The 19,723-nt window shown below is 34.9% G+C and overlaps 1 protein-coding gene across 1 annotated transcript in view; it reads left to right on the top strand.

Moving 5' to 3' along the window:
* DIAPH3 (diaphanous related formin 3) overlaps positions 1-19,723 on the top strand; it is a 510,843-nt gene that overhangs the window by 334,093 nt on the left and 157,027 nt on the right. The window contains 1 exon segment of the mRNA XM_030311865.1: positions 3,687-3,822. Within this exon segment, the coding sequence (XP_030167725.1) occupies positions 3,687-3,822 (136 nt within the window).

Genomic DNA, 19,723 nt, shown 5'->3' with positions numbered 1-19,723 from the left:
GTGAGCCTTAGGAACTCAGGTAAATTATTGATTATGCCTTTGAATTGAACAGTCAAAATGTGACTGAAGTTTTAAAACCCTCTGTGGTCATTGCTGTAGACTGGTAAGCCCATAGATCTTTCAGACGGGAGCATGTACCGGGCTCTATCTGGGACGATCTGCAAGCACCTAAAGAAAGTTTTTGGCATTGCATAGCTGAAAGTAGTTGGTGGCAGTGCAATTAATTTGCCAATTTACTAAATAAAAAGCTGCATTAAGAATAAGGTGAATATAGCATAATATATGTAAACTTGTCAAATAACTAAGTTGTACACCTGAAACTAATGTAACACTGTGTCAACTATACTAAAAACATACATACATACATACATACATACATACATACATACATACATACATACATAAATAAGATGATTGGGGTGCCTGGGTGGCTCAGTCGGTTGAGCGTCGCCTCAGGTCATGATCTCGCAGCTTGTAAGTTCGAGCCCCATGTTGGGCTCTGTAATGACAGCTCGGAGCCTGGAGCCTGCTTCGGATTCTGTGTCTCCCTCTCTCTCTGCCCCTAACCCACTCGCATTCTATCTCTGTCTCTCTCAAAAATAAATAAACATTAAGAAAATAAAATAAGATGATTAAACAAATCAATGTCTTAGAGCTAGCCATCTTTATGTATACCTCTTCTCTAATTTTGCTTTCTAGTTTGGAATGTAGAATTGACGTAACTAAGAGGCAATTGTATCTAGAATAATGTGGTTCTCTAACTGTTCATCTTTTCTGTTTTTGGCTACTTTTGCTTCTCAACATTTAGAATAAAGAAAATTCCAAATTACTGTTTGAACTGGGATATTAGTTTCAGACTAAATACCTATTTCTGTGCTGTCTGTTGGTATTTTTCCAGCTAAAATTCTTCTAATAGTTATAATGTCAGAAGAAGATATGCTTTAAATGAGATTGGCTTTTAAATGAAAATCAATAGTGTATTTTCCATAAAGTAAAATAACTTTAAGAATTACTTCAGACCTTATTTCTAAATGTAAACATTATTTTATAGGTCCTAGGAAGTAATTTTGACTTTTTACTGCCCAATGGAATACTAAAAGGGTGTGGCAATTATGTCTGCTAATAAGTTGTCTTTTAAATGTGCTCATTGAAATGCATCCAGTCATTAAAGTAGAAAATTTACATCAGAAAATTTTGTACTTTAAGTTTCACAAATAAGCTACATGATATTTTTTTTATCTATTGCAGGTTCCTCTTATTTATTTCCCTCAAGCAAGAAATACAGTTTTGACACTTGAATATTTGCTTGTTTTTTTTCTCCACCACAATCCGGTCTTTCTACTCAATCTTTGTTACATATACAAACGTGGGTACCCATGTGTGCGCATGTACACACATGGATGTGTATACATGTTGATCTTTGAAAACACACTTCTTTTCTACTTTTATGTAGCCTTCTCCTACCTTCCTTATGTCAATTCTTATAGTGGCTATTGTCGTATACTTTGTGCCTAACATATGCTCCCGTAATATGAAGCAGCATGGTGGAAAGAACATAGACTACCCCTAGCTTTCAAGTCTTGCCTCTGCCTCTTACAGAAATCATTGTAGTGAACAACTATTTAACCAGCCAGTGCCAAGTGGAAAATGCAGAATCCATTCTGAGGATTGGAGGGATTGCATAGGAAAGCACCTATTACTGCAGCTGCTATTTCATAGCTTAGCAGTAATAGTATTAATATATGTCATGAACTGTGAGGAGTAGGAGAATTTACCTTGTTAGCCTGCCATTGTTTCATGGACGTTGGCAGAAAACACAAGACTATAGAGTCACAGAATTTATTATAGCAACAGCCATAGTAAACAGTTCTTTGTTCATTCCTGAGTCTAAATTCCCACAGGGAAATGTGAAGAAGGCCAGATTTAATACCTACATACACAGTGGTTTGTATTACTGGAAGAAAATCTTGAACTTGGGAAACCCAATCTTTTTTAAGAGCTAATAAGACTGCCCAACCTTTGCCCCAGTTTACACACTAGACAGTGAACAAATCCATTTGCTTAAGAGGGAGATCCTACTTTTTGGAACAAAGGTGGTTGGTTAGCACTTGTATCTTAGAGTGCTTAGTCTTGCATTCTCTTACTTGAAAATCTCCACTTGTTTTCTGGTTCCCTTAAAAGAAAGTCCAACCTTCCCTATCTTAGCCTAGAAGACTCTAAATGATCTGGCACAGCTCCTGACCTCATCTTATACCACCATACTGGCCTTCTGTCTCTCAAACCCACCAACAGCCTTTGCGTTTGATCTCTCCCAGATCATCACCTAGCTAGCTTCTTGATATTGAAGTTTCAGCATCAATGAAATCAGTGAGTGGGGTCTTATCTGATATAGGCCTTATCTATACCACTTAATATGAAGTAACTCCCCCCCAAGCCTTCTATCACATCACTCTTTTTTTCATGATACAATTTTTTCAAAATTTTCATATTATTCTCTGTCTTTGCTTCCTGTACCACCCTATCACACAGAATATAGAACTTGTTTTAGAATTGTGTATGTGCAATGCATGTATATTATAAATCATATATATATATATGTGTGTGTGTGTACATGTACACACACACACATATATATGTCAAATGCTTGGAATAATACCACTTACCACTCAGTGTCTCAGTATTTCTTGAATGAAGGGCTAGATGTATGAATTAATATTGCCTCAAGGCTTTTTGTTTTCTCCTCTTTTCCCATGTGCTTTTCATTGTTTTGGTCGATAATTTTAAATTTTGATATTTGATTTCTAGTGAAGAACTTGCACTATCTCTAGGGTTTACAAAAACAAGGCTATGACAGTAGAAAACTAAAAGTTTCCTCCCAAATAAAAAAAGCCACCTACTTGTTAAAGTTTTGTTGTGCACTTTCTATTTAATACCATTAGTGATAAACTAGCAATTAGATAGCTTGTTTGAATTCATTGGTACTGAGAACATAGGAGATTGTAGCATGAGCTATGCTGTTGGCACATAAAAAATCCTTGTTTACCTCTTAATTCCCACTAATGACACATGAGAGGTGTTTCTTGATTTGTATAAAACTTAGAAAATAAGGAATTAAATCACATACCTATTGAGATCCCATAATTGTGACTTGGTGACTTTGATGAGAAGTCAGAGGTCTGTCTTTGAAACGCCAAATATTCCTCTAGTCATCCTATGACACTTGTCTTTATCTGAGAGGAAATCATTAAATGATTGATTGTTATATGAAACAGTCCTTGCAAACTTTTAGCTGTTTTCTATCATTTCTCCAATTGCTTTTTTTGTACTCAATATTTTACCTAGCAGACGATGTATGGAAGACTCATACATTTGCTAGACCCTCTTGGAAATATATATAGGGAAACAGTTTTGATTTGTCAATTAAGTGCTTTTTTTATTTTTAGTTTCGTCTCCCTTCTCTTAGTTGATTCTACTAAGATGCAGGTGCTTTAAACATAAGTTGTATTTATAGATCCATATTTAGCAAGGGTTCATGTGCTAATCTTTTAAAAGACTGTTACTAATATTAGAAGTAGCCATTATCTAAAAGATATTTAATCACAGCTCTACAGATTAATAATTTTCCATTCTCTTTGTGAAATCACTGTGGTTAAAATTGATCATTTTTCAAAATTTGTTTGTAACAGCAAGCAAGAAAGGAGAACGTAAAAAAAAGAGAAGCAGAGGAAAGGGAAAAACGTGCCCAAATAGCCAAAGAATTAGCAGAGAAAGAAAGACTTGAACGTCAACAAAAGAAAAAGCGCTTGTTAGAAATGAAGACTGGTGAGTACTGTCAAATTTGCAATTTGTACCTTTATTAGCAGTTTAATAAACTTCAGTGAAAAAAAAAGATATGGTCACTTATTTGTATAGTTAAAATGTAGAGCATTTTTTTTTTTTTTTTTAAATAATGGGCTTTCCTCCTTTAGTTTACTTGTTAGTAACAAGTAACGCTTTTATTCTAACTGGTCATTGGTCATAGGTGATATTGGTCCTCTGGTCTATCTTGTAGTTCCAGAGTATTCCCACTCTCTTGACTGCTACATCAATAACGAATCTGTAATAATTTATGGCAACCAATAAATTAACAACTATAGAAAAGGGGTCAATTCTATTGGACAAGTAACTAGTATTTTTTCAACAAGATACTCTAAGGGAGGAAAAAAGTGATGAAGGGAAAATGTATTGATTTAAAAGAGTCTTAAGAGGGGCGCCTGGGTGGCGCAGTCGGTTGAGCGTCCGACTTCAGCCAGGTCACGATCTCGCGGTCCGTGAGTTCGAGCCCCGCGTCGGGCTCTGGGCTGATGGCTCGGAGCCTGGAGCCTGTTTCCGATTCTGTGTCTCCCTCTCTCTCTGCCCCTCCCCCGTTCATGCTCTGTCTCTCTCTGTCCCAAAAATAAATAAACGTTGAAAAAAAAAAATTAAAAATAAATAAATAAATAAATAAATAAATAAATAAATAAAAGAGTCTTAAGAGATTTATCAGTTGTCATAAATGAAACTTACATATATTCTAATCCAAAAAAATGTAGACAAAGGGAGTCTGAAAAGTTTGAATATTATGTTTCCCCTGTAGACAGGACAATGTTGTTGTGAATATATTTTAAAGTATGTTGTAGAGGCTTATACTGAAATTTTATAAACAAAAGTATGTCTGAGATTTCAATCAAAATACTCTAGCATGACTGGGGAATTGAATGGATATTTGTAGATGAAGTTTGTAGAGGGGAATTTGTAGATGAAACAAGATTGGTGATAAATAGTAATTGCCAAAGTTGGGTGATGGGTGCTTAACGGGAAGGGTGTGATCACTGTCTCATTTGCTCTACTTTTGTATATTTTGAAACTTTCTTTAGTAAAAACTCTTGGAAAAAAATTAAAAATAGAAAAGTAACAGCTTTTCAGTTTTACATATATATATTTACATATATATGTGTGTATATATATATGTATATATTCCAAAGCTGAAAGATACAATGAACTGAGGTTCCTCGGTGGCTCAGTTGGTTAAGCGTCTGACTCTTGATATTGGCTCAGCTCATGATCTCATGGTCACAGGATCCAGCCCCGTGTTGGGTCCGCACTGGGCATGGAGCCTACTTGAGCTTCTCACTGCCTCTCCCTCTACCCCTCCCCTGCTTGGTCGCATGTGCACAGGTGCACTCTCTCTTGAATAGATAGATAGATAGATAGATAGATAGATAGATAGATAGATAAAGATACCACTAACTTAGAAGCAAAAGAATTAAGGAAATTGTAGTTACATTTTCACTCCCTCAAACTTTTGGCTCTTCCACCTCTAAGCCACTAAGGATTGCAGAAGGCTTTAATTAAAATCCATCACCTTCACTGCTAAATTACCATAGTTTACAACTCAGGGCTGCAAATTCACCTAAAGTTTCCCCAGGGGTAGACAGAGATGCCTTTTTGCCTTTTTTGCTTTCACTTTTACAGACATATTTTACCTTTAATAAAGCAAACTGAGTACCTTAATGTATCACACATGTTTCTTCCAGGAGAAAAAAATAATCGTAAGCACAATTTCTTGTTTAGAAGAGTACGCTTGAAATTCAGGAAGTATTCTCAAAAATTTCTTAAAGTTTTAACTAAAATGGAGATCAGAAAGGTTTAACATTGATTTTAAGAATATGCTTCTGGAAATCATTTTAAAATAATTGAATACTGCCTAATTTACCAGACATTCTGGTATTTGAACACTGGCTCATTTAGTATTGGCCAGAGTCATTTAGATGACTTATATGATGGCAAATTGGCTGTGCTGTTTGTGGATTTTGCCCAGACCCCCTGGTCTATCATACTGAGCCTCTCAGCAATTCTCTATTCTATCAATCTGGAAAGTTAAAACCTGATAGGAAGCAAAAATTTTAAGAATATGTTAGATCCAATGTAATCTCAATAATGTTTTCATTCAAATTTACATTTTTCCTGAAGGCATTTCATTTTTAAGAATAGCTAAGTTTATTTTATTTTTCCAACTTAAAAAATAATACTTTTGTGTTACAGAAAACACTTAAAAAGTGGTTGACCAAAAGATCATTATCGATAATCTTCCTATCCAAAAAAATCACTTTTAATATTTTGGCACATTTTTCTTTCAGTTTTAAAATTTTCTACCTTTTAAAAACAGTTATATGATAGAGTAAATATGTTGTTTAGCATCTCACTGAACTTTCTCAATGTTTCCTGTTATTCTTGTGATTCTTAATCTGTAATTTGTAATACCTGGATATGCCATATCTAATTTATTTTGCATTAGTCAGTAATGAGGTCATAGAACAATTATTATTTCTATCTTTTCAATGTTATACATTTATGTATAAATGATTGACAAATATTCATAATTATTAGGATATGGAATAGAAAAGGATAGTTTTAAGACTTTTTGATGCATGTTGCCAAATTGATTTCTGAAAGTACATTCTAACTTCACCAACTTTTAAAGCTATTAGTTTATGAATATTCTTCGGTTGAATATTCTCATTTTTTTAAACATTTTTGTTAATAAATTAGAAAATTATGTTTTGTCTTAATTTACATTTCTCTGAGTGCTACTAAAGTTGAACATTTTTTCAAGTGTTTATTAGTCCATTTGTATTTCCTTCTTTGTGAACTGTGTTGCATTCGTCTTGTTTTTAATGATTTACACACATCAGCTCACTGTGCCTCAGTATTTACCTTTTAAGTATATTTTCTCAATTTGGCTTTTGATTTTTATAGTTTGAAATATAAAAATGTTTCATTTTCTATAATTTTGTTATAACTTTCGCTTGCTCAAGTTTAGAAAGTCATCTTTACAGCAATTTTATATCCGCTTCAAATTTTTTTAGCTTCAGATATTCATAATACTATTCTGTTCCACTTAAATATAATTCTTGCTTAATCATTCATAGACTAGGGTCTATTTCTGAAATTTACCAAATCAATTATGGTTATAATTATCGTTAATAATTATGGTTAATAATTGGTTTGTGTTTATTTCAGATAAGTAATTTTGTATTGAGGACATTTTGGTTTTTTCTTTTCTTTTAAGTATAGTTAACATAAAGTGTTATATCAGCTTCCGGTGTACAATATAACGATTCAACAATTTCATACATCACCCAATGTTCATCACAAGTGCACTCCTTAATCCCCATTACTTACTTAACCCCTCCCCCACCCACCTCCCTTCTGTTAACTGTCAATTCTCCATAGTTAAGAATCTGTTGCTTGGTTTGCTGTTCTCTCTCTCTCTCTCTCTCTCTCTGTGTGTGTGTGTGTGTTTTTCTTCGCTCATTGTTTGTTTCTTAAATTCCACATATGAGTGAAATCGTATGGTATTTGTCTTTCTCTAATTTTGCTTAGCATTATACTGTCTAGCTCCATCTATGTATTGCAAATGGCAAGATTTCATTCTTTCTTATGGCTGAATAATATTCATTATATACAATGGAATATTATTAAAAAGCCTAAAAAAGAATGTATGCATATATGTGTGAGCACATGAACACATACATGAACACATACATACACCACTTCTTTGTCCATTCATCTAGCGATGGACCCTTGGGCAGTTTCCATGGTTTGGCTATTGTAAATAATGCAGTAAACATAGGGGTGTGTGTGTCCCTCTGAATTAATGTTTTGGATAAATACCCAGTAGTGTTGATTACTGGATCATAGGTAGTTCTATTTTTAACTTTTTGAGGAACATCCATACTCTTTTCTACAGAGGCTATGCCAGTTTGCATTCCCAAGAGGACAATACTTTTCTAAATTGTTAAAGTAGGTTTTAACTTTTTAAAAATAAACTTATAGGAAGGTTTCTCTTGCATCTTTGTGAATCATAGAGCTCATCTTATTTGACCTATTGGATTACTTTATTTTTTTTCAATGTTTATTTTGGAGAAAGAGAAAGAGAGAGAGAGAGAGAGAGAGAGAGCGCGTGCACAGGCAGGGGAGGGACAGAGACAGAGGGACAGAGGATCCAAAGCAGGCTTTGTGCTGACAGCAGAGAGCTGAATGCAGGGCTTGAATTAACCAACTGTGAGATCGTGACCTGAGCCAAAGTCAGATGCTTAACCAACTGAACCACCCAGGTGCCCCTGTTGGATTACTTTATAAAACTTTATAGTATATCTTCCCAAACATGATCTGGGTCTCAAATAAGTGTAGGGCTCTCACTTGATGAAAGTTCCCCAAAAACCTTGGTTGCTAAGGTCCCTGTATTCCAGAAATTTGGACATTTTCCAGGAGACTTTTCTTCAAAAGATAGGGTACTGTCACTTTATATAGATGTTATTAAATAAATACTTTAAGACAATACATCTTTAAATACTGTATATTATATGTGAATATTTTAATAGGTTTAATCAGAAAGTCATTTGATACAAGATGATAAAATATTTGATACAAAAGAAAGCTTTCATATAGGAAGCTACTTTTGAAAAGATTTTCTTTCTTTTAAAAACATTTTAAAATTTTGGAAGTCAACTTTAATTTTTTTTTTCTCTGTAGCTTGTGGAGTTTTAAAGAATCTAGGTGCTATTTCATAGCACCTAATCATATAATATTCTCACCAAAGTGAAACACCTTGTAAAATGCTAATAAATGATGATTAATCTGAATGGTCTTTAGTTTTCCTCTAAACATAAGAAGATTGTTAATATAGAGGGACAAAGTATTCAGTCTTTTAATATAGTTGCTATACTCAAGTTAGTCATATAAGTATTAAATATGTTATTATTTGTTGCTACCTTTTTCGTATTTAAAAATAGTATAAATATGTAATAACTTTTTACTTTCCATAGTAGATGTAGAATGTATTTTTTGTCAAATCATGAGTTCTATAACATTTGGAGGCTTTATGAAGTAGAAGTTAATAAAGTAGTATGTCAACTTAGCACTTTTAAATTTTTTTTTTTTCAACGTTTATTTATTTTTGGGACAGAGAGAGACAGAGCATGAACGGGGGAGGGGCAGAGAGAGAGGGAGACACAGAATCAGAAACAGGCTCCAGGCTCTGAGCCATCAGCCCAGAGCCCGACGCGGGGCTCGAACTCACGGACCGCGAGATCGTGACCTGGCTGAAGTCGGACGCTTAACCGACTGCGCCACCCAGGCGCCCCTAGTTAGCACTTTTAATTACTGCAAATATTCTTATGCAAAATATCCATTTTTGACACTCTTAACAGATACACCATATTTTATGCAATTTCTATACTTGACAAATACCATCTTTAATGGAAACCTTGTATTATTACTATGAAACATATAAGTGCTCTGATTTTCCATTTCATTGATGTAGAAAAGAAATTTAATAGGTCACTTTTGTTTTATTTAACAAAAATAGTTTTTGTATTTATACACTGGGATTGCAGTGATAAATAAGGATAAGTAAAGTCCCTGCTGTAGTGAAGTTTATAATAGTAATGAGTGAATCAGACAACGACATATATAAGATAATTTCAAATTATAAAAAGTCATATGAAGTAAAACAAGACAGGATAATAAGATGGAGATGGGGACTGGCTGGCCTGGTGGGTGGTGGTGACAAAATTTGGTGTTAGAGAACTAAGAATGTGAATGTATGTGGAACTTACTAATTTAAAACACTGGTTATAAAACTCCTCAGAACTTGATAGGATAATTAACTAGGTTCATGTTTATATCCTGTACCATATGTGCCAATATGGTTTATTTTTTAAACATCTTATTGTGAGTTAAAACTTTATATTATTTTTCCTTGTGGGTGTTCTATTTTAGTATGGAGCGTGGTACTGCTTCAGTCTTTGTAGAAGTTTTCAGCTTGGCTTTCCTATTCTTCAAAAAAAATGTAGAAGGGCGAATTGTTGAATCTGCATTAGTGCTGTGTCACCTCTCTAGCCCAGGAACTTTTGGTTTTATCTTATTTTCGTATGTAGGGCACGCAGCCCTGAATGATAGAGGGAGAGAAAAATGTTCACATAACCCCGTCATAAACCCACAGGGAGCTTCCTTGCATACATTTTCATGGCTTTAGTATTTTCACCATGCAAATAAGAACTGTGTTCTTTCACAGATGTACAAATTCTTGTATCACCACCTGAGGTAGTGGAGTGAATTAAATCCCTGCTCTTTCTTATCCACCATAAATCATTACTTGCCCTTGGCAAAAGAGCAGGTAACTATTTTCAAGTGTGCTATTTATTATCACTATCATTTTGGGATGTGATTTTTGTTAATAGAATGAAAATAAAAATAGAATAGTGGGCTACATTTCCCTAAGAAGAAAAATGAAGCATTGAAAATCCTTTTCAGCAGCAAAACTAAGAAAGCCCAGAATCTCGTATTGTCATACTACAGCATTCAGAGGTCATTTTTCTGATTTTTGTTTTCTTAAAAATAATTAGCCTGAAGGTCTCTAAAATATTCACATATACAGTTTTGATTATTTCTGTTAAATGATTTGGTATTACATTAAGCAAACAAAGAAGTTAACTGCATTTAACTACATTTTCATGATGTCTAGTTAATCAGTATGTGAATTTTGAATACATTTTCTGAGGTTGATGTTTAAATTTGAATTATCTTAATTTAGAAGATACCCAAAGTATGAAACATCTGATGTAGAAACTAGTAAGTATAGACACTGGTATTTATTTGTTTGAAGTGCATAGCTATTCTTATGTGTGATCATTTCTAGTAAGACAAATAGTAATAGCAATTTTATGTGATTATGTGCAAGTTTTTCGAGACTGCATTTCTGTTTCTTAATCATGGAAACGAATAGGGCATTTGATAATAGAATTCAAATATTATGCCTTAAGACTTCCTGAGTATGTAAGTTGATTCACATAATTTTTAAATAGCACATCAGAATGGCCTTGAAATGGACCCAGTGTTGTATAATTATGTTTTGTGGGGGAAGTAAATAAGAGCTTATTTAATGGAGCAATAAAAACTATATGAGCAGCTCCTATATTTCAGTCTTTAGGTTACAATTTGTTTATTATTTATTAGACTTAAATGTCTCATTTGGTACAACTTCAGTCTATTAAATAAAGAGATAATTAGCTTTTAGAAATCTGTTGTTTACCCACATGGCCAAAACGGCTCCTTTGTTTTCCATTCTGCAATTTAGAATAACTAAGCAATTAGGCCTCCATTTTAGAGGAAATGCATATTACATAAATACTACTTGGGAATGTCTCTGCCAATCTCAACAGATAGGCAATTAATGTGTGTACTTGCTTTCATAAAGGCTTTGACAATTACCCTGTCCTCTGCAGATATCATAAAACTTAGATTATTTTCCATAATGGTGCATATTCTAGTTTTGTGCATTGGTGCTTTCAGCTTTCCAGCATTTTTGGAAATTGATACATCTAAATAGGCCAATGGTTTTAATCACTCCTCTATTTAGAAGAATATAACAAATTAGATTGCACTGCCTTTGATCTATTTCTCTCTCTTACCCTCCTCTTTTATGGGACAGTGATAACAACACCCACTCCTACTACTGCTACCATTTATTGATCATATATTATTTGCCAGGCTCTATGTGTGTTCATGATTACATGTAATCCATACAGCAAACTTATGAAACTTTTTTTTTTATCAAAGAGTTGTTTAATGTCTCTACATGGTCACAGATTCAGTAAGCAGTGAAGGCAGTACTCAAGTTTTCTGACCAGACTACATATTTTTAAACTATTGTGCTATTATACCTTTACCAGTGATGGTCTAATCACAGTGCAGGGAAAACAGGGCCAAAATGAATTTTAATAATTAATAACCAGCACTAGTCTATATCTATGTATGGAGGTGGAGAATTCTCTTCTCTGGAAACCTTGGATGAGAGGGACAGCTGTGTCTTTCGGTCCATGATCAATAGATAGCATCTTCCTTTGTGTTTGAAGGAAGTTTGAAGACAATTGCCAAATTAGGAATGCTTTTCTACTCTGGGTCCGATTCCACTTTAATTCTTCTGATTGTCCAAGCATTCATTTATCCCAGTGTCCAGAAGATAATGACATCAGTACCACTCTTCCCTTCTGGAAGGAAAGGTTCTTCAATGGTCTGAATAGTTCTGGGCCCAACTGAGTAGCCAGAGCTCAAGATTTCTTAAGGGGGTGGAAATGTCTGTGGTATTTTCATTATTTGACCCAACTGAGAAGTGAAAGAATCAGGGAATTTTGCAGTATAGTAGTTTTTGGAAGGGACACAAACACCGTGATGTGCTTTACTCAGGAACAAATGCCTTTAGACACCCTCACCCCCACCACCAGTCCTAGCAGGTAACAGTTTATTTTCTGATAGTATTAAAAGAATGACTTTCCATGCGTAGTATCAAGGAGTGTCCAGTGGGAAAATTTTGTAGGAGTATTGCTAATGGTTATACAGGTTTTCATTTGTGAGCAGGAATCTCTTTGACTGGAATAACAGTTTCAATTGTGAAAACTCATTCAGAATCTAGCCTTTGTGTGCACTGATCTCTGTCTTCTCTGTATCGCTGTGCAAGGCCCACACACCATCCTCTGTCTCTTTACAAAAAGCATCTTGAAAGAAAAATGAGGAGAGGAGGCTCTCAGACTCAAAACGTATCTTGAAACTGTGATCTTTTTTCCTCTTAATTTTCTTGAGTTGTGTTTGTCACTCTTTGTTAAACATCTTTATGATACATCCTCATACCAATTGGTTTACTGTTCATCTGATACTTTAAAAAAAAACATTTTGTAAATAGTTTTCTTTGCCTTTCTGAGTATTCTGTAATATTAGCTATATGCCAAGTAGAAAATGACTCCAATATTTTGTTGTTTAAATTTGTTTTGTAATGAAAGATGGAATGCCAACTATCATAAACTTTTTTGGGGGAAAATAATTTTAATCTTTATGGTGTCGCCTGGGTTGCTTCTAACAATTTTACCAAAGAAAACTTTATATTAATATCCCTTATTTATGACTTTTTTATTACCAAGCACAAATTCACTCTACTCATATTGTAGGACAGAATTCATACCAATCCATTATTGTAATACTAGTAGTATATGGAAAACATTATAACTTTTATAACATAGACTACATTTATTGTGTTAACAGTAAGAACTAAATCACAGCACATCTTCTTTGTATGTAACATGGACTAGTCCTTAGGTAACTATCCTCCCCAATCCATATTTATAAGGTATATACTTTCCAAACCAGTGGACTATTGTCATGATGAGCCTTCCCATATCACGTTCCAGTTCTGGGTAGAATTAGTATTTGTGTTTGAAGTTGTTTTTTTTTTTTTTTTTTTTTTAATTTCAGAGGTAGACTCTGAGTATTGTCTTACTTTCATTCATAACCATAGATCTCTCCATTGTTAAAGGGACTTATCTCATTTGTATTACCTAGTGCATATTCCTCAAACATGATGTAAATGTCTGTCTTTAGCATTTACCCTGAGAAGCACAGGCCTCCAGAGAGACAGACTTTTGAACTTGATTGGTGCCTTCACAGAGTCTTCACAGAGTCCAGCACTTTCAGAAAAGAAAAGAAATTACAATACACTGAAAACTATAGAAAGCTTATGAAAGAAATTGAAGAAGACACAAAAAAATGGAAAAAAATTCCATGCTCCTGGATAGGAAGAACAAATATTGTTAAAATGTCAATACTACCCAAAGCAATCTACATATTCAATGCAATCCCTATCAAAATAACACCAGCATTCTGCACAGAGCTAGAACAAATAATCCTAAAATTTGTATGGAACCAGAAAAGACCCCGAATAGCCAAAGCAATCTTGAAAAAGAAAACCAAAACAGGAGGCATCACAATCCCAGACTTCAGGCTATACTACAAAGCTGTAATCATCAAGACAGTATGGTACTGCCACAAAAACAGACACTCAGATCCATGGAATGGAATAGAGAACCCAGAAATGGACCCACAAACGTATGGCCAACTAATCTTTGACAAACCAGGAAAGAATATCCAATGGAATAAACACAGTCTCTTCAGCAAGTGGTGCTGGGAAAACTGGACAGCGACATGCAGAAGAATGAACCTGGACCACTTTCTTACACCATACACAAAAATAAACTAAAAATGGATGAAAGACCTCAATGTAAGACAGGAAGCCATCAAAATCCTCAAGGAGAAAGCAGGCACAAACCTCTTTGATCTTGCCCGCAGCAACTTATTACTCAACACGTCTCCAGAGGCAAGGGAAACAAAACCAAAATGAACTACTGGGACCTCATCAAAATAAAAAAAAGAAACTTGTGCACAGCGAAGGAAACAATCAGCAAAACTAAAAAGCAACCGACAGAATGGGAGAAGATACTTGCAAATGACATATCAGATAAAGGGTTAGTATCCAAAATCTATAAAGAACTTATCAAACTCTAACACCCAAAAACCAAATAATCCAGTGAGGAAATGGGCAAAAGACATGAATAGACACTTCTCCAAAGAAGACGTCCAGATGGCCAACTGACACATGAAAAAGTGCTCAACATCACTCATCATCAGGGAAATACAAATCAAAACCACAGTGAGATACCACCTTACACCTGTCAGATGTGTGGAGGTTCCTCAAAAAACTAAAAATAGAACTACCCTACGACCCAGCAATTGCACTACTAGGCATTTATCCACAGGATACAGGTGTGCTGTTTCGAAGGGACACATACACCCCCATGTTTATAGCAGGACCATTGGCAATAGCCAAAGTATGGAAACAGCCCAAATGTCCATCAATGGATGAATGGATAAAGAAGATGTGGTGTATATATACAATGGAGTATTACTTGGCAATCAAAAAGAATGAAATCTTGCCATTTGCAACTACGTGGATGGAACTGGAGGGTATTATGCCAAGTGAAATTAGTCAGAGAAAGACAAAAATCATATGACGTCACTCATATGAGGGCTTTAAGAGACAAAACAGATAAACATAAGGGAAGGGAAACAAAAATAGTATAAAAACAGAGAGGGGGACAAAAGAGAAGAGACTCATAAATATGGAGAACAAACTGAGGGTTACTGGAGGGATTGTGGGAGGAGGGATGGGCTAAATGGGTAAGGGTAACTAAGGAATCAACTCCTGAAATCATTGTTGCACTATATGCTAACTATTTTGGATGTAAATTATAAAAAATAAAAAATAAAACAAGTTATAAACAAACAACCAAAGAAAAGAAATTATATCACAGTTGAAAAAGAGGCAAAATTGATGCCATACTTGAAGCCTGTTACTTATTGGTGCTAGTCAAAAGCGCATATAACAACCAATCAGACAAAATTATAAAATAAACAGGATTGCTTAGCATTTGGGGCAGCTAAATCCACTCTATGTCTACAACCCCTTTACAATCCAAAAATACAAAATGCCCTGAAAACCAGAAGTTTTTAAGTAAGTTTCGTGTCCAAGTTCGTTTGATGCCAAACTGGCCTGAACTGACAAGAGGCCCCATCAGAGCAGAAATAATGAGTTTAATTAAAGGATGATGCCCTAGGTTACTCTGAGTGAGTGATTCTTTCACAGAATATATACCTTCTTGACATTCATACAGTCTAAAAAAACAGATTCCAAAACATCTGACTGCAGAGTTTGTGGATAAGAGACTAAGAACGCGTACTTCTCTGTGACTACTCTGTCTCTTTTGAACTGGTTATACCATCCATTCTTTACCTCAGGCACACTCATCCCTACCTCTCTGCACTTCTTTCTGGTGTTCTCTTTGCCATAAATACCTTTCCTCTAATTCTTAACTGATCTAACACAATTTTATTTGTTCTAATTCTTGCATTCTCTAAAATGTCTTCTCTGAGTATTTGTTCTTGATGATAGACTGTCTCTTTTTAGTAAACCAGTATAGTCTTGCTAGACAACTTATGTATGGAATATTTGGTTGTACTTATTTCATCTGCTTTAGTCTTATGGTTTTCATAGACTGTACATTTTTCAGGAAGTTAGCCGTTAGCATGCTTTATCTCCTAGGACCTAGTATACAGTGCGCATGTAGTAAATATCACAGAAGACATGCGTATGATTTGTCAAATAGTTGATAAAAATGAAACTGGTCAAATGACATCTTTTCATTTTGTGTTCATTTTAGCCTCTTGTGATTTATGGACACAGTTAAAACATACATCCAACTTCAGAACCTTGAGCCAAAGTAGCCTGTACCTGTTTTTATAAATAAACTTTTATTGGAAGAGAGGCATGGTCTTTCCTTCACATACTGTCTGTGGCTGCTTTGGTGCTACAGGTGCAGAGCTGAGCGATTGGGACACAGACCATGTGTCCCACAAAGCCTAAAATTATTTGCTATCTTGTGTTCTACAGAAAATTTTTTACCAATTCCTGATATTGATCAACAATCTATAGAGACTATTCTTTGATTTTTATTACACAAAGTAAAAAAAGAAAGGGAGGAAGAAAGGAAGGAAGAAAAGAAAGAAACTATTCCACTAACTTTTTTCTTATCTTCCTATAACCAAAAGCATGCATTTGTAAAACGACCTATATGTGTTAGAAAATGAGGATCTTGTAGTTAAATAAATAAAAATAGTGATAAAAAAAAATAATGGTGATTGTTAGAGAAAGTCAGCACAGAAAGAGAATCATGTGATTTTTAGATTCTATTAATTTAAAATGAAAAGTTGTGCAGTTGAACTTTTGAAATGCTAGCAAGCTTCTGGCCTGCCAATTGTTCCACTCACCAACCCAGCACAACTATTGTGCTCTGATCCTTTTATCCCAGCTTAGAGTCCCAGTATTGCTGTACTATTGTTTGTATATCTTTTGAGATGAAAATATCAATGTGTCAAGAGGTCATAGGGGAAGCCAGGTTTTTTATTTCTTTATTAATAGGCTGTCTCTTTTCTCTTCCTATTTTTGGTCATTTTGACATTAAATTCTTAAGGTTGAAGGAAATCCATTCAGTGGTACTGCACTTGGTCATGAAGGTTGCCAAGTCTAAAGTGATTATCTTACCATTTTACAAAAAGAACTCAGTAGTATTTGGCTTTTGGTGATGAATAAGTAAACCCTAGGGCAGATTGGGAAAATTAAGCAGAGAAATTGAATATTTATGTGTTACTTGAAAATGGTATAAATAGGCATTAGTGTTTAGATGAAATTAGACATTGTTTTGTAATAGGATTTTAAAATATTGTTTCCTGGATAGCTTCCTTCCCCAGATATCCAATGTTCTTCAAGAAAATTAGAAGCAGCATAATATTAACAGAGTTAACATTGAGGGCAGCCTTAACACAAGCTAGGCTGCCCCAAGGCAGGAAGAATTTGACACACTAGTATAATAACAGAAAATAAATGACTGACTGTTTTTGGAGCAAGCAATTCTTGGGAGACCATTGCCTGGATAGAGTGAACTATCACCACAGAACTTCCACCAATAATTATCATCAATGGTTAAAAGTGACAGTAATTTTATTTCAATACAGTCCTTTGAAGGTTTATTTTTAAACTTTTAGTGCTACCCATGCAGTAACTCTTGCAAAGGAGAAACATTTTTTTGTCAAATTAGTGTTGAGTTAGAGGCTCCATCAAAAACTTTCAAGTGTTGTGTGAAGGTTCACCTTGCCTTAAGAACCTGAATGATTTCCCTACAAAGTCATCCTGACTTTGATTCTCTGACTTGCCATTAGTTCTAAGATTCTAAATGTATGACACTTCCTCTTTTTAACTGCAAAGTAGCCATCAAATGTCATAAAGTCAAGAAGGTTGGCAAACAGAAGGGACTGTTTTAATTCAGAAGCCAAAAATTAAGAGAAAGGCAGTCTTTTTATTGTATTTCAGGTACATTTTATAAGTATTGATTCTGTTAGTGCTGAATTACAATTATGATCTCTTGTTTCTAGTGGATATTGTTGATGCTAATTAGATTGTATTTTCTTTTGTATTCGTACATGAGTAAAAAGGTTTTTTTGTTTTGTTTTGTTTTTGTTTTACTTTGCCTTCATTTATTTTAATGTTTATTGTGGAACGATGTTGATCTTCTTTCAGAAAAGCATAGTGCCTTTTCTCTTTGGTAGAGTCACTTGGTATTTCTTGAATGCATGGAGTGTTTTCATTAGATAAATATTAAATCAGCCAATAAATAAATAAATCTATTAAATATTTTAATAGATTATTCTACCATTTTGCTGTGCCTCTGTTGATTGTACTCTGATTTCAGCTTTGGTCGAGGAAAATATCATTGATGGTATTCGGAAATACCTTTCATCCTTACAAAAAGACTCTAATGCTTCTAACTTTCCCTATAGACTGCAGTCTTTTTAGGGACCTTATCCATGGAAGTCTAAAGGAACTTGCTCTGGGGAAATGTGGCATGTGGAAATGTGGTTCTGATTCCTGCATTTCAATACTTTTAAGACACACAGCACTGTAATCTGAGGAAATGCTGTTTCCTAAATCATGATGTCTGCTGAGACTGAACACAAAATGCCTTAATGTTATATTTGGAGGCATAATGAGGAGTTTAAAACTCTTCCTTCCCTACCTGGAAGATGAGGAGAGCCTCAGTGAGGCTGAGTTTTGTTCAGAACTGCTTTATTTGTAGTGTGGGAAAGCTTGGGAAGGAGTACTGTTTTTCAAATCTTTCCTCTCCCCTATGAGAAAATTCCCATTTTATGTTTGGCACCATCCAATTTCCAAAGCATTGCACTTTGATATAATAGAAATGAAAGACTAACTCAGTTGCCATTCATCAGCTCTAAAAAGCAAAGGTAAGAAGGGAGAAATATCTCCAATAGTGTTTAGTAGTGTAAGGACCTTAGGAACGTTTATAGACAGACAGATTTCCACCTGAGCATCTCAACTTCGCTAGGGAGGCTTGCGTAAGTGTGCATGTTTTTAGCCAGCTCTGATTTAAATGCAGTTAATATAGGGGCGCCTGGGTGGCGCAGTCGGTTGAGCGTCCGACTTCAGCCAGGTCACGATCTCGCGGTCCGTGAGTTCGAGCCCCGCGTCAGGCTCTGGGCTGATGGCTCGGAGCCTGGAGCCTGTTTCCGATTCTGTGTCTCCCTCTCTCTCTGCCCCTCCCCCGTTCATGCTCTGTCTCTCTCTGTCTCAAAAATAAATAAACGTTAAAAAAATAAATAAATAAATGCAGTTAATATTGAAAACAGAAGTAAAACAACTTGAAAAAGATGATATTCAAAATATAAGGGCAATTGATTTTCAGTCTAGAAATGTAGATTGATCCAAATCATCAATAATTGTAGGGAAAAAAAACACATTTTTTTCAGAAATGCAAAGTTATAAAAAGTTATTTCCTTTGCACCTTTTTCTATCACAAAGAGGGAATAAAATAAGACAGGAAGGTGGGATTCAGGAAAGAAGGGATTCCCTGCAGAGAGAAGTCAAGGGTATTCCCACAGCAGTCACAGCTGTGAAGCAGGCCCAGAGAACCACCGTTTAGATTTGAGTGGGAATAGTAAGGGCTCCAGGGGACACCTCTTTATGCCTAATCTCCAAAAAGAAAAACATACAGAAGTTGAGAGTATGTGATGTGTGGAACCATATTGAGAGGAAGTTTACGTTCCACAGCAAATGGATGAAAAGTACATAGAAAATATTGGATATTGATGAAAGGACTCTGTACATAACTAGAATTAAAAATGTCGATGGAGTGTGAAAAAAAATAATTTGGTGTATTCCTCCTAGAAACTTATCAGAGACCTCTGT

Source organism: Lynx canadensis, chromosome A1 (assembly GCF_007474595.2).
Source record: "Lynx canadensis isolate LIC74 chromosome A1, mLynCan4.pri.v2, whole genome shotgun sequence".
Lineage (NCBI taxonomy): Eukaryota > Metazoa > Chordata > Mammalia > Carnivora > Felidae > Lynx > Lynx canadensis.
This window is presented reverse-complemented; position numbering and strand designations above follow the sequence as displayed.